Source organism: Temnothorax longispinosus, chromosome 9 (genome assembly GCF_030848805.1).
Source record: "Temnothorax longispinosus isolate EJ_2023e chromosome 9, Tlon_JGU_v1, whole genome shotgun sequence".
Taxonomy (NCBI): domain Eukaryota; kingdom Metazoa; phylum Arthropoda; class Insecta; order Hymenoptera; family Formicidae; genus Temnothorax; species Temnothorax longispinosus.
The window spans coordinates 8,954,520-8,969,020 of NC_092366.1; the positions used below are offsets into that span (position 1 = coordinate 8,954,520).

General features: G+C 32.9%; 1 protein-coding gene across 1 annotated transcript; it reads left to right on the forward strand.

Annotated features, from left to right (window-relative positions):
- Window positions 1-303: 303 nt before the first annotated feature.
- On the forward strand, window positions 304-7,881 carry LOC139819130 (cytochrome P450 6k1-like). Its single transcript, XM_071788319.1, has 6 exons — window positions 304-1,798; window positions 2,055-2,623; window positions 2,882-3,106; window positions 3,708-3,982; window positions 4,333-4,513; window positions 5,539-7,881. The coding sequence occupies exons 1-6, from the start codon at window positions 1,740-1,742 to the stop codon at window positions 5,694-5,696; spliced, it is 1,467 nt and encodes a 488-aa protein (XP_071644420.1). The 5' UTR covers window positions 304-1,739; the 3' UTR covers window positions 5,697-7,881.
- The last annotated feature ends 6,620 nt before the right edge of the window (window positions 7,882-14,501 follow it).

A 14,501-nucleotide genomic window follows, 5' to 3' on the forward strand; every position in this document is an offset into this window, starting at 1 on the left:
ATAAGTAGCTTCTTATACTCATTATGAAACATTTTATTTAAGTTTTTAAATTTTATATAAATTGAATTTTAAATAAATGACATTTATCATGTAAAAAATAAAGAATAAAAAATAAATTTCACTTTATTTTTATTTGCACATTTTGAACGTTATTATTTATTTACTTTATTTACTTTTACCTACTTCGTATGTTTTTATACTGTTGTGACCTACGACATCGATGACTCTATTCACTCTGTTATTTATTTATTACTTAATTTTCCTCGACTTCAGTTATTGTTCTAGCCATATTCCACAGTTCTCATTTTTCAATTAACATATATATGACTATCTTCGACCATAAAATTATTATATTATCGATTGCTTTTTACCATATCTTGACCAATTGATGTAATTTTCTACGACTTTACCTTCACATTCTCTCGACTATATATGATGAACTGGCTTTGATTTCTCTATTGTCAATTTCGCTAATCATCGTGTTTAGGTGCGGATCACATTACAGACCATGATCATTTAGTCAAACTACGTGCCAATCGTCTGGTTTTAAACTACATGGCTTTTTGATCATTCAATCTTGAAACACTCATTTTTGACTCAACGGAGAGCATAAGAAAATTACATTATTAAATTATTTTTAATTTACTTTATTTAACATCACTGAAGATGGCTCAAAGCGGAGCCAAAACGTCCGAATTATAATTATGCATTATAAATTATAATTAAACATTGTCATTTCGATAACTCGTCACGCACCAACACCGCGTTATTACTTTCAATACCCATTATTAATTCCACTTTCTTAATAATTCTGATATACAATTAAAAAGACAGTGAATTTTCCTAAACGCGCAAGCGTACAAAAAAGGCAAAATTTGAATTATCACAAATTATCATCGTATTGACAACTCAGTCTTTCTCCTTTTCTCTGAATAAACTCGCTGTGAACATCCCGATAAATGAGACATCGGAGCAACGTATATGTATGACGTGCGATTTTCCTCTTCTGTCTTCCTATCCCGCGAAAAGATAATTCTGCGATACAGAGATTTTTTTAAATATTTATAAAATGATTGTTATATTTAAGCTGCGTCACCAAAGATTAAGATCTAAAGTAGTGTCACAGTTTCTAATAAGTCTTTTATAATATCCCGCGATATATGTATAGCAATAGAAAAAGAGATATTCCAGACCACGAAAATTATTGTGTGTATACAAAAAAATAAAAGATGTAAAAGTTCAAAGTTCCTGTATAATATAGAAAACATAACACTCTCAGATAACAGAACTAGATAACCCAGGAAAAGAGTATTTGACGGTTGAAGGATAAAGATGAGCGTTTGAAAGAAGAACCTTGAAGACAAATATAAATCCCCAAAGAATCGCACGACTCATACCGAAACTGACGATAAAATAACTATCTGTTAATAAGAGATTTATTCGTCATTTCACTTTTTCTTTATCTGATGTAATTGTACGAAATATATGTCATTTCGATGATTATCGAGATCATTGAACAGGATAGGAAGCGATAAGGAAAAGACTGCGATCGCTGTGTAACTTCATGAATTTCCTTTCCAGCTACTCTGCTTTCTCACAATTGTTTTCGTCCCTCTTCAACGCATTCCATTATCCAGATAGGACTATGAAGTAGGCGAGCAATCGCTTATCGTTTATAAACCCGGTGGAGAAGTCCGCTTGAGTCAGTTACTTAAACGTGAAGGAAAAGACAATACATCATGCTGATCACTCTCATATTCATCGTTACAGTGATAGTGCTATTCTGGATATATGCCAGGTGAGTAAAAGTGATTAAATAATATTTAATAGTTATTTAAAATTTGATTTCTCATTTAGATTAGATAATAATTATTTATAATAAAATGTAAAAGTTAGATTAAATAATAATTATTACTTAGATTTTATCGTGCAGATATCTACTTTTAATATTACTAATAATCTTTGAGCCTCAAACTGAAGCTGATTAAAATTGTATTCAAAATTAAAATAACAACTGCTTTATTTTATATGCATAATATTGGCCTATCATTCAGTTACAAAGTGAACTACTGGAAGAGACGCGGCGTCGAGTTCCTTACTCCCAACCTGATCTTCGGCAACTTCAAGGATGCCGTGCTCTTCCGTTCCGCACCGGGATGGCACATCGGTGACCTGCACAAGATGGCCCGTCCGGACGCGCCCTTCGTCGGTTTCTACATCTTCCACAAGCCGTGCCTGCTGTTACGCGATCCAGATGTCATTAAGCACTTCATGATCCGCGACTTTGACAATTTCTCCGATCGCCACTTCGCCGGCTCCAATCAAAAGGACAGTATCGGCATGAAGAATCTGTTCGGTCTGAAGAACCCGGCCTGGAAATATCTGCGAACCAAGATCACCCCTACCCTGACGAGGGGCAAGTTAAAGCAGATGTTGCCGTTGATGCTGGAGACCGCAGAGCCCATGATGAAATATATAAAAGATCAATCGGCGAATCACGACAGCGTGAAGGTGTTGGACGCCCAAGATCTCAACTACAAATACACGACCGACCTGATCGCTTCAATCGCGCTCGGCACCAAGATAGATTCATTCTACTATCCGAACGAGTTCTCGGTCGCAGGTACTTGTTTTCGACTTAACGTATTACATATTTAAAAAATTAGCAGAAGTGAACCAAGTCAAGTATAGTAAAGCTAATAAAATCATTGAAAAAAAAAAAACAATTTACTATAAATTGCAACTTTTTGAATTATAAATCGCTTGGTTCGTTTTTGTCTTTTGAAATCTACGAGGCAAAATCATCGATCTACATTTAAACAGATCGAAGATTTTAAATGTTGATGATTCATATGTAACTCGGAATTAAATAATTCTGCAGTTCAGCAGTTCTTTTATGGATTCAAAAGGATGGTTGCCCTCGTAACAGTGTTCTTCATGCCCGAACTGGTGGAAGTGATCGGTACAAAAATGCTTTTCAACTCTGCCTTCGTGAGAAAAATCTTCTGGACGGCGATGGAGAACCGCGAGAGGACCGGCGAGAAACGAGGCGATTTCATCGATTCGCTAATCCAAATAAAAAACGGCGAGCAGAATCCCGTTTACAGTTAGTGTGACTCTGTGCATTTTGACACTGTGAATATTACTCTCGCGATTTTAATTGGCCAAAAAAATTCATGATTTTGTTTCGACTAAACTAACTGAATTATTGACATAAAATTAAAAATTAGGTACCTATGTAATTCCATTATCGTATTTATTATTATCATATTACTAATTTTTAAATGCCCCCTGGGGTCCAGCGGACCCCAGACCCTTTACAATGATATATTTTCAAATGTTTTTGCCAAAAATGGAGCTTATGCTCCCATTGATGATAGTTGAGTGATTGACCTATCCGTTTGTACACTTAGCAGTACTCAGTTTACTTAATTTTTTATACTATGTTCAAATTGAAATTTTAACAATATAAGCATTTTATTCTCTTTTCTAAGCCTTGAACAACATTAAAAAAAATTTTCATAACTAAAGATAAAAAAATCAATGAGTAAGGAGACATTTTTCATGCTGGGGTCTTTTAGACCCCTCATGTCGACCCCTTTACGAGATTCTTGAGATGTGTGGCATTTAAGGGTTAAATGTTCGCTATTATAATTAAAGAGATAAAGGAGATAAAGACAGCGATAAATACTGAATCCTTACCACAGAGTTCGAGGGAGACAATCTACTGTATCAGTCCGGTACTTTTTTCTCCGGCTTTGAATCGAGCTCTACGTGCACATCCTTCACCCTCATGGAACTGTCGAAGCATCCAGAGTATCAGGAGCTAGCCAGGAAGGACATTAATAGTGCGATCGAGAAACACGGCTGGACATACGAGGCGTTCCAGGAAATGAAATATCTCGACCAAACTATATTCGAAAGTCTGAGGCTGCATCCACCCGTGTCTACCCTCGACAGATACACTCGTCAGGATTACAAGGTCAATCTTGAAATCCAATTGTAATACTTTTAGAAAGATCTCTGACCTTATTACGGTATATTTAACTTGAGCTAAAATATTTCAAAATTCTCGAACTTGAACAGAAGTACAAAAGAAACTAAAAATCACAAATTTTTCTATAAGATTTGTTTAATAAAGAATAAAACAAGATAACTTTTGAATAATATATGATAACTTGCACACGTTTGGAATGATTAAATATTAATATATTTAATGGTAAATTATCTATTATTAAAGCAGCTTTGTTCATAACAAAATTTACGCTGTCTGCAAAATGTATTTTATATAGTTTTTATTTTATATATTTAAAAAAATATATAAAATTCCAGATTCCTAATACAGATATCATCATCGAGAAAGACACGCCAATATATATCTCCTTATATGGGCTTGGTGTGGATCCTAGATTCTGGGATGAACCGGAAGTATACAACCCCGACAGATTCGCCGAAGGCAACGCCATTCCCGATGCCTACATGACGTTCGGGATTGGTCCTAGGATGTGCGTAGGTAAGCGATAATAAGAGCAATAGTAAAATATAGATAGATAGATAATGGTCTAGAAATATATATTGCTCCTATAAGAATAAAAGCATTTAAAAAAAGACGTGAAAAAAAAGAAAAAAGTGACAGCAAAATAGATATAAAAAAAATATGCCATCAAGATCTTATCAACGTAGATATCGAAATTAAATTCTGCTTTCTGATGAGAGATTATGACTTGCCATTTCCGTTATTGATAAAGTTAACTTAAGATAAATAACTTTTTTACTTAAAAACAAAAGCATATTAAAAAGAAAAGACCTGAAAAGATAAGAAAAAAGTAATAACAAAATAAATATCAAGAAAAACAACTTACTAGATTCTTATCAAAATAGAGAAAAAGATATTGAAATAAAATTTTTCTTCCTGATCAGAGATCTTACGATAAATAATTTTGTATGCGTATAAACACAATTATATAAGCTATCCAATACATCGTTATCTAACAAATGAGAGGATTATCACGAGAAAAGTAATAAAAAAGTAGGCTATACATATATATATACATCCTCGATTAATTGCGTAATCGATCATTACTATACAATCATTTTAAATTATCCTTCTAAAAAAGAAAGATTTTTTCTACCTGAGATTTAAGATTTCTTGCACTTGAGATTCGATTAACTTCCAATCTGATAAGACACTACTGAGGAACTCATTATTTCTTAATGATTGATCACTGTAATCTATATATATATATATATATATATATATAAATGTCCTGATTGACTGACATCAACGCCCAGTCCAAACCCTTAAACCGAAACATGAAATTCGGGGAGTATATTCCTTCCATGACGTAAGCACTCACTAAGAAGGGATTTTTAGAAATTCGATCTCTTAGGGGGCGAAAAGGGGTAAAATGTGTTTTCACTAATTCCTCAATACCTCTTAGGCCCGATGAGATATCGACTTGGTTTTTTTATTTAAAGTAGTTACATACTGTAGCGAAGCACATCAGATATCACGCGTCTCATATAAATTGTTTGCAGGAATGAAAGTGGGTCAATTGCACGCAAAAGTCGTTCTAGCTTTGTTGCTGAGAGATTACGAGATTTGGCAGACCAAAGAGCACACGAGCTTTCTAGACCCACGTTCGACCTTCACGGCTGCGGGAAATGGAATTAATCTGCATTTCAAGAAGATATGATAATGCACATCAAATATTATTCTTCATTGGGCCGATGTCTTTATTGCCGGTCACAACTAATAAGAATCAAAATAACGATGAATTTCGCAATCTGGTTTTACACAAAGACGGACTTCGTTTAAGTTTACATTTAAAACTTTGGTGTCAAGCATATATCCGACGGATATATGTTTTGAAGAATTCTAAATGACTCAACTTATTGATATTTATATAAACCTGCCGTTATACATGAAATAAGTACAAAATCTACTCGGAATGTGGCGAAACTCATAATGAACTTATTATATTTACAAGACGTCACAACAAAATATCATTAAACAATATTTTTGTTAAACAACTCTTGATATTCTTAGTCGTTTACTCAACTGTAATATACACATAATGTCCTGTTAAGGCTACAAACTCTGTCTCTTTATTATAATAATATAATAAACGTAAAAAGCGCGTGGAATGTACATCACACCTTACATTAATTATATTTATGTTAAAAACATTAAACCAAGGGTATTCTAGAGTAACAGTAATTACCGACATTTTTTCATTTTAAGATATCTTTGATTTTTGCAGTAATTTTGTACATATTTTTAGATCTCAAAATTGCTCATTAATTCGCAATATTACGTATGTATAGCTATACAGTGTGACACAAAAGTTTCCGGAATTTTTTTGAAAACGTTAAGCAGCTACAAATCGGTATACAAATTAAATATTTACACTTTAATTAGAACATAAAACTTTATTAGATACATTTTCAAAGCCGCTTCGGAAACGTATTAAAGCCAAAGAAAACAATTTTAAGCACTTATCGTAATTTTCTTTGTTTAATTTTGTTATTAATGTTCTAATAAAGTTTTATGTTCTGTTTAAAATATAGATGTTTAATTTGTATACCGATTTGTAACTGCTTAATGTTTTCAAAAAAATTACGAGAACTGTGTCACCCTGTATATATAATAATATCACGAATTAATATTACAAAAAGCCTTATTTAACCCTCCAGTAAGTGCGTGAAAATTTAAAACGTAAATTGCGCGTGGAATATAAATTACACCTTACATTAATTATATTTATGTTAAAAACATTAAACCAAGGATATTCTGGAGTGACAGTAATTACCGACATTTTTTCATTTTAAGATATCTTTGAATTTGGCTTTACGGAATTGCAAAATTCTTTTACACGATTAAAATACGCACAAAAATGAAGACAGCAACAGTCGAGTAATTTTAATCGAGTAGTCTTAAAGTATTAATATAATTAAAGTATATTAATAAAATTAAAGTTGGAACTTTAATTTTAATCGATAATAATTAGTTTTGTATTGAAATGAGTTCAGAACACTCTCATTAGGAAAAAGGAAGCCTGTACCACTATTCTGTAACTTTTAACGACAGTATCGGTATCGGTATCGTTAAAAAAAGCTGCGCAACTATCGTTATGAGCACATAACGACGCATGATGAGTTACAGATACTACGTTTAAGCGAGTGTTACTTCTGTAGTAACTTACGATAATTCCTTCGCGTAAACGGGATTTTGTAGTAACTTACGATAATTTACTCCGCGTAAACGAGTGATATATCGTAATAAGTTACTACAGAAGTAACGAAGTACTACGCGTAAACGTAGTAAGAATCGCACTACTGGCTACTGGGGAGTAAAATACACTCCACACGCCTACTGAAGGATTAAGAACATTTTGAGCAACTTTTGTGAATTAAAAAAAAGTGTAACTCTGTTAACTTTGATAATAAACAATAATACTATAAAAAACAGCGTGCATAATGGGCTTCCTACTTCAAAATACTCAGTAAGGCACCCTCTCCTTCCTACGATCTTGCAGCTGTACTCAATGACGTCACATCGTTAGTATTTACAGTGAATACAGAAACGCAGCCATAATGACGTCTATTTTTAGTCATTTTTGGTCTATGACGTCGGCGACTAATATAATGGACGTTTATAAGACGTCATTTCTTAGACCATCTAAAGACGTCATTTTAAAGACGTCTTAAAGTTGCCCAAATAAGATCTTTTTGTAACATAACTATTTTTACTTCTTAATATTAAATATATACTTCTTAATAATAAAATAAAAACCACAAAATTAACTACAAATATGTTTGTTTCGTAACTTTTATGTTTGAAGTGGTGATGTTATGGTATAAGTGGATGTAGTTGCGTGTGATTATAGTTTTATGATAATTATTTCATGCAGTGTTATAGCTATCAAGAAGATATCATCAAGATTTTTGAACACTTTAAAGATGTATCTGTTATAGACAAGTACAGTTAATAGGACGCATCAGGATCAAAAAGATCGTCACTGTTCACTGGATCATCGGAGTCAAGCAACACGGGCGCGGTACTGTACTATAGGATGGGTGACCGCCTTGAGAGAACGGTTATACGCACACGATATGTAAAGAAACAGTTAAAAAAGCATTTTTTTTCCTAGATAAAGAAAAAGAACGTTTTTTTATAAACGTTTATCAAGTGGACATTTTAACATTTTAATTTCATAAAAAACATTTCTTGAAACCGGTATGACGTACATTGGTCCTATTTTTGCCGTCAATAAGACGTCAGAAAATGACGTCGTATGGATGTGACATATCGACGTCATTTTCGGGTCTCACGAGACCTATTTAGAACGTCTGATTGGTCATTTTGTGACCAAAATTTACCGTCATTATGATGTCATTTTGCTACTTGGAAAGTTCCCCATTTAAAAAAGAAATATATATATATATATATATATATACTACTAAAGTTTGTATGGTAAAACCTGGGACACCCTATATATACATATATATATATATATATATATATATATATATATATATATATATATATATATAAAATGTATATATAGGGTGTCCCAGGTTTTACCATACAAACTTTAGTAGTATTTTATGAGCTAAAATTAGAAAAAAATAAACAGTGTTTTTTCTAGAGCACTTAGAATATCTTTGTTTCCTTTGATGATACGAAAAAAGTCAACGGCAAAAATTGTTCAATTCAAAGAGACTAATATTCTGATAAACAAAATCTTTCTTTAAGGGTACATTCCTCTCAGTAGGTCCAAAAAAATAGGTGATTTTTGTAAATTTTTTGTGGAGAAAGTAAACAAAATAAATCATTCAATATTTTTGGATTATATTTATGATACTTTTAAGTAGTTATACACATTTTTTCAGCCCATTTAAATAATTTGGCGAAGCGGGCAATGGCGACCTGTGCGCGAAATAGGTTGCTCCATGGCGGAAGTCCTCCAGGTCGTAAAATGTGTCTGAAACATCGAATCAAATCGATTTTCCTGTTCAGTACAAGTGTCCCTATAGAGTAGACTACAATCATATCGATATATGCAATACTTAATTTTTTATAAGCAAAAAAGTATCAAAAATTTATAGTGAAAATTAATTTTTTTTTTAACTGCCGCCATTTTATGAATTTTTATTCAAAATAATTTTTTTTAGTCTACTCTATAGGGACACTTGTACTGAACAGGAAAATCGATTGATTCGATGTTTCAAACACATTTTACGACCTGGGGCCCGATTCTCTAACGATAAACGTATGCGTAAACTCTGCTCTAACAGAAAAGCTGCAAGCTTATTGGCTAAAAACTGTGCGATAGCTAATCAATTTGCAGCCTTTCTGTTAGAGCAGAGTTTGCGCATACGTTTCTCGTTAGAGAATCGAGCCCCTGGAGGACTTCCACCATGGAGCAACCTATTCCGCGCGTTGCCCAGTATCCCGCTTCGCCAAATTATTTAAATGGGCTGAAAAAATTTGTATAACTACTTAAAAGTATCATAAATATAATCCAAAAATATTGAATGATTTATTTTGTTTACTTTCTCCACAAAAAATTCACAAAAATCACCTATTTTTTTGGACCTACTGAGAGGAACGTACCCTTAATATCACTTTTTATAAGATTTCAAGGTCATCGCTATTTTTTAAAATAGAATTGTATGATTTTTTTTACATAATATGATTCTTCTAATTATTCTATATATAAAAGTATTTAAAAGTGTCAAAAAATAATATTACAAGATATTTTATTTGATTTATCTCATTATTCTGTATATAAAAGTGTTAAGGTACAGTTACCAGAAATGAATAGTTTACGAGATATTTCAGTATTTCATATCAAAATGTACCAGAATAAAGTATGAAATATCTATAGTATAAATATCGAAAACTATTAATTTTTTGATCCATCCATCACCATCAGCCTTTGCCTCGTCCACTGTTGGACAAGGCTTCGTCCACTGCTGAACATAGCCCTCTCTTTTAACAATTGCATTGTTTTTAGAGATTTTTAGCCATTTTCCTATCACGCTGGCCAATGCGGGTTGATAAGAGTAAGATTGAGGTAAATATCTCATAGCGATCGTCGGCCATGAGTGGACCCACTGGTTAAGGGGATCCATAGTGGCAGTAATTACCGACATTTAGTTAAAAGCAAACCACTTTTAAGGGCCAATTTCACCAACCACGGTTAGCTTAACTGACGGTTAAAGTTAGCAGTATTAACTAATGGTATTGGTCAATACTGCTAACTTTAACCGTCGGTTAAGCTAACCGTGGTTGGTAAAATTGACCCTTATGATTGGCTTTACGGAATTGCAAAAATTTGGTGTAGAATTAAAGTACGCACAAAAATGTAGAGGGCTAGATCGGTTTTAACTTCCAAAACAAAAAAAAAAATTAAAAATTTGGACACAGAGCTGTCACTGACGACAATATTTGGTTATACAAAAATACTGCAGTTTATATATACAAAATAAAAATCTAGCCCTCTAGAAAAAACATTGAAGAACAATATCGTGCAATTACAACTACGGTAGAAATATAGAAAAAAGTGTCATTGTTTTAACTTTTATACTTGCAAATATACATGCGGAATGACAAGAAGAGCAGTATAGCGTGTAGCGAAAGATGACGCAGCAATCGAACAAGGAACAAGGACAGATGCCTCTCGTTAAAGCCCGGTGTCCACGATGCAAGAACTGTGTCCAAGTTTCGGTTTAAGCCAATGAAACTGCTACTTTTCTGTAAAAGCTGCAAGTTGATTGGCTTAAGCCCGGTGTCCACGATGCTAGAACTGTGTCCAAGTTTCGGTTTAAGCCAATGAAACTGCTACTTTTCTGTAAGAGCTGCTAGTTGATTGGCTTAAACCAAAACTTGGACACAGTTCTTGCATCGTGGACACCGGGCTTTAAATAGAAACTTGGACACAGTTCTCGCATCGTGGACACCGGGCTTAAGGCCCCGGGCTTAAGCAAAAACTGTGTCCAAGTTCCGGTTTAAGCCAATGAAACTGCTACTTTTCTGTAAGAGCTGCAAGTTGATTGGCTTAAATCAAAACTTGGACACAGTTCTTGGATCGTAAACACCGGGCTTTAGGCTTTATGTACACGATACTAGAAATCGGTCCGAGTTTCGGTTTAAGCCAATGAAACTGCTGCTTTTCTGTAAGAGCTGCAAGTTGATTGGCTTAAACTGAAACTCGGACCGATTTCTAGTATCGTGTACATAAAGCCTAAAGCCCGGTGTCCACGATCCAAGAACTGTGTCCAAGTTTCGGTTTAAGCCAATGAAACTGCTACTTTTTTGTAAGAGCTGCAAGTTTATTGGCTTAAATCGAAACTTGGACACAGTTCTTGCATCGTGGACATCGAGCTTTTAAGCCCGGTGTCCACGATGCAAGAACTGTGTCCAAGTTTTGGTTTAAGCCAATGAAACTGCTACTTTTCTGTAAGAGCTGCAAGTTGATTGGCTTAAATCGAAACTTGGACACAGTTCTTGCATCGTGGACACCGGGCTTTTGACAAGGGCAGATATAGACCGGTAATATAGAAAATGATAGAAAACGAATTAGAACGGAATTAAAAATGTTCGACATTATCGACATCGAGGAAGTTCGGCCTTCACTATAGGTTCCCCCTTCCGAAAGACGGACCCCAGTTTTCCATCTAGGGTTACCTCTCTGTCCGCTAGATGAAGGAAACGGCGTTTTTACTGAAACAATTTCCAATAAAACCTAGCGGGGATTCGAACCCGGTTCCCCGCGGATTACGAATCTGGCGCTCTACCCACTAAATCGGCCGCTCCCTTTTTTGATAACTAAAAGGCATAGAGAGATAAGCATGTAAAAATTGCCCCCGCAAGTATGAAGTTGATATTGGCGTCGTTAGTACCCATGTGACCTTGAACTCCTGCAAATATTGACCTTAAAATTATATTTTTGAAGGAGTTATGGAGGAAGAAAGAAAAAAAACAAAAAATTTCTTTCTCAAAAACGGCTCAACCAATTTTTATGAAAAAAATATATGTTGTAGGTATCAATAATGGTGTTTAAAAAAAAATATTTTGTAATTTTTGAACAAATAATAGAGCTGAAAAAATTTTTTGAATTTTTCAAACAATTTTTTTTGTGTTTTTTTAGAGTGACACCTTTAATTTTTTTTGCAAAAACATTGTACTAGTATCTATTTTAACATATAATTTTCCTAGATTTTTAAAAAATATAGTTTTGGAGTAAAAAAATGAAAATCATGATTTTGTCACCTGATGCTCAAAGTAACGTCTTGTAGCGCCGGTCAAAGCATAAAGGCGCTTTGTTATTGAATGGCATATTTTGTTAGAAAAGCTTTGGCTTATTATTTATTACTTGTTTATCACATTTTTTTAAGGCTTTAATTACAATTTTTTAATTATTTTATATATGTTTTAAATATGTTTATTCAATAATGGGTATTCTTCTGTTGACTACATATACAATGATTTCATTTACATATAATATTCATTTGACGGAGCAACATCTGGAATCTGAAAAGTAATGCAAAATTTTAATTTATAGAAACTGCAAAAATCGCATCTCATAATTATAAATGCTAACATACCAGCAGATTTTTCATAATGTTGCATCAGGTACTATCCGTGCAACTTTTGAATTCCAGATACTGAGACACTTTATCCATGCAATATCCCCATTATAATCAGCAATATCTTTGTACAATTTCACACAGCACGCCTATTGAGCATCAGGTGACACGACCATGATGACATATATAAAATAATTAAAAAATTGTAATTAAAGCCTTAAAAAAATGTGATAAACAAGTAATAAATAATAAGCCAAAGCTTTTCTAACAAAATATGCCATTCAATAACAAAGCGCCTTTATGCCTTGACCGGCGCTACAAGGCGTTACTTTGAGCATCAGGTGACACGATCATGATTTTCATTTTTTTACTCCAAAACTATATTTTTTAAAAATCTAGGAAAATTATATGTTAAAATAGATACTAGTACAATGTTTTTGCAAAAAAAAATTAAAGGTGTCACTCTAAAAAAAAACAAAAAAAAATTGTTTAAAAAATTCAAAAATTTTTTTTAACTCTATTATTTGTTTAAAAATTACAAAATATTTTCTTTTAAACACCATTATTAATACCTACAACATATATTTTTTTCATAAAAATTGGTCGAGCCGTTTTCGAGAAAGAAATTTTTTTTTTTCTTCCTCCATAACTCCTTCAAAAATATAATTTCAAGGTCAATATTTGCAGGAGTTCAAGGTCACATGGGTACTAACTTACGACGCCAATATCAACTTCATACTTGCGGGCGCAATTTTTACATGCTTATCCCCCTATGCCCTTTACTTTAATACTTTTATGTGTAAAATAATTAGAAGAATCATATTATATAAAAACATCATACAATTCCATTTAAAAAAATAGAATTGACCTTGAAATCTCGTAAAAAGATATTTAAAAAAATTTTACTTATCAGAATATTATCCCTTTGAATCAAACAATTTTCGCCGTTGACTATTTTCGTATCATAAAAAAAAAAAAAAAAAAAACACCCACACAAAAATATTCTAAGTACTCTAGTTAGAGAAAGCACGTCTTGTGTAACATATAGATCTTAAAATGCTTTATTAGACAATTATAGCAAAAGTTAGAATTTCGTATTGAAGAAATAATAACGGTCTTGCCGTAATACTACGTTTACGCGAGCGTTACTTCTGTAGTAACTTACGATATATCACTCGTTTACGCGGAGTAAATTATCGTAAGTTACTACAAAATCCCGTTTACGCGAAAGAATTATCGTAAGTTACTACAGAAGTAACGCTCGCGTAAACGTAGTAATAAATAAGTAACACGTCGTATACATAAACTGATACGCAGATCAATAATGTTTATCTTATCTGCTTCTTCTAGTCGTGTTTACGATTTAAAATGATTAAAAATGATGATAAAAACTTGTATGAATATTAATAACGAGCAGTACTTTGTAAAACATTATCCAAAATGCCGTAAATTTTCACAAACAAAGAATACACAGATATTTATTATGTGTACGGTTTGTACGCAGGAAATGCAAAGGCTTCTGTAAGAGAATATTAACGAAGATTTCCTAACAGAAAAGTGCCGCATCATACAGTCTTTATCATGCAATCTTTATTTACAATTACACTTGACGGATTCAAATTCTTAGGGTGATAAATTAAATATTACATCGATGTATAGCTTGTATTGACATAGACGGACGGCACTTCGAAATGCAAACTTAAGTAAAATTGTTTCTTACGCATTTCATATTTTTGCTATAACTTTCTAATAAAGCATTTTGAGACATATATTTATATAACATGTTTTTCTTATTTCTGCTCCTAGAATATACTATTAAAGTTTGTGCGGAAAAACTTGAAACACCTTGTATATACAAGCATATATATATATATATATATATATATATATATATATTTATATAT

What these genes read in the sequence shown, in the direction of transcription:
- LOC139819130 (XM_071788319.1), top strand. Translation starts at nt 1,740, where the DNA reads ATGCTGATCACTCTCATATTCATCGTTACAGTGATAGTGCTATTCTGG. An exon ending in CGAGCAGAATCCCGTTTACA is followed by an intron (nt 3,107 to 3,707) that starts GTTAGTGTGACT and finishes TCCTTACCACAG; the next exon opens with AGTTCGAGGGAGACAATCTA. An exon ending in ACACTCGTCAGGATTACAAG is followed by an intron (nt 3,983 to 4,332) that starts GTCAATCTTGAA and finishes ATAAAATTCCAG; the next exon opens with ATTCCTAATACAGATATCAT.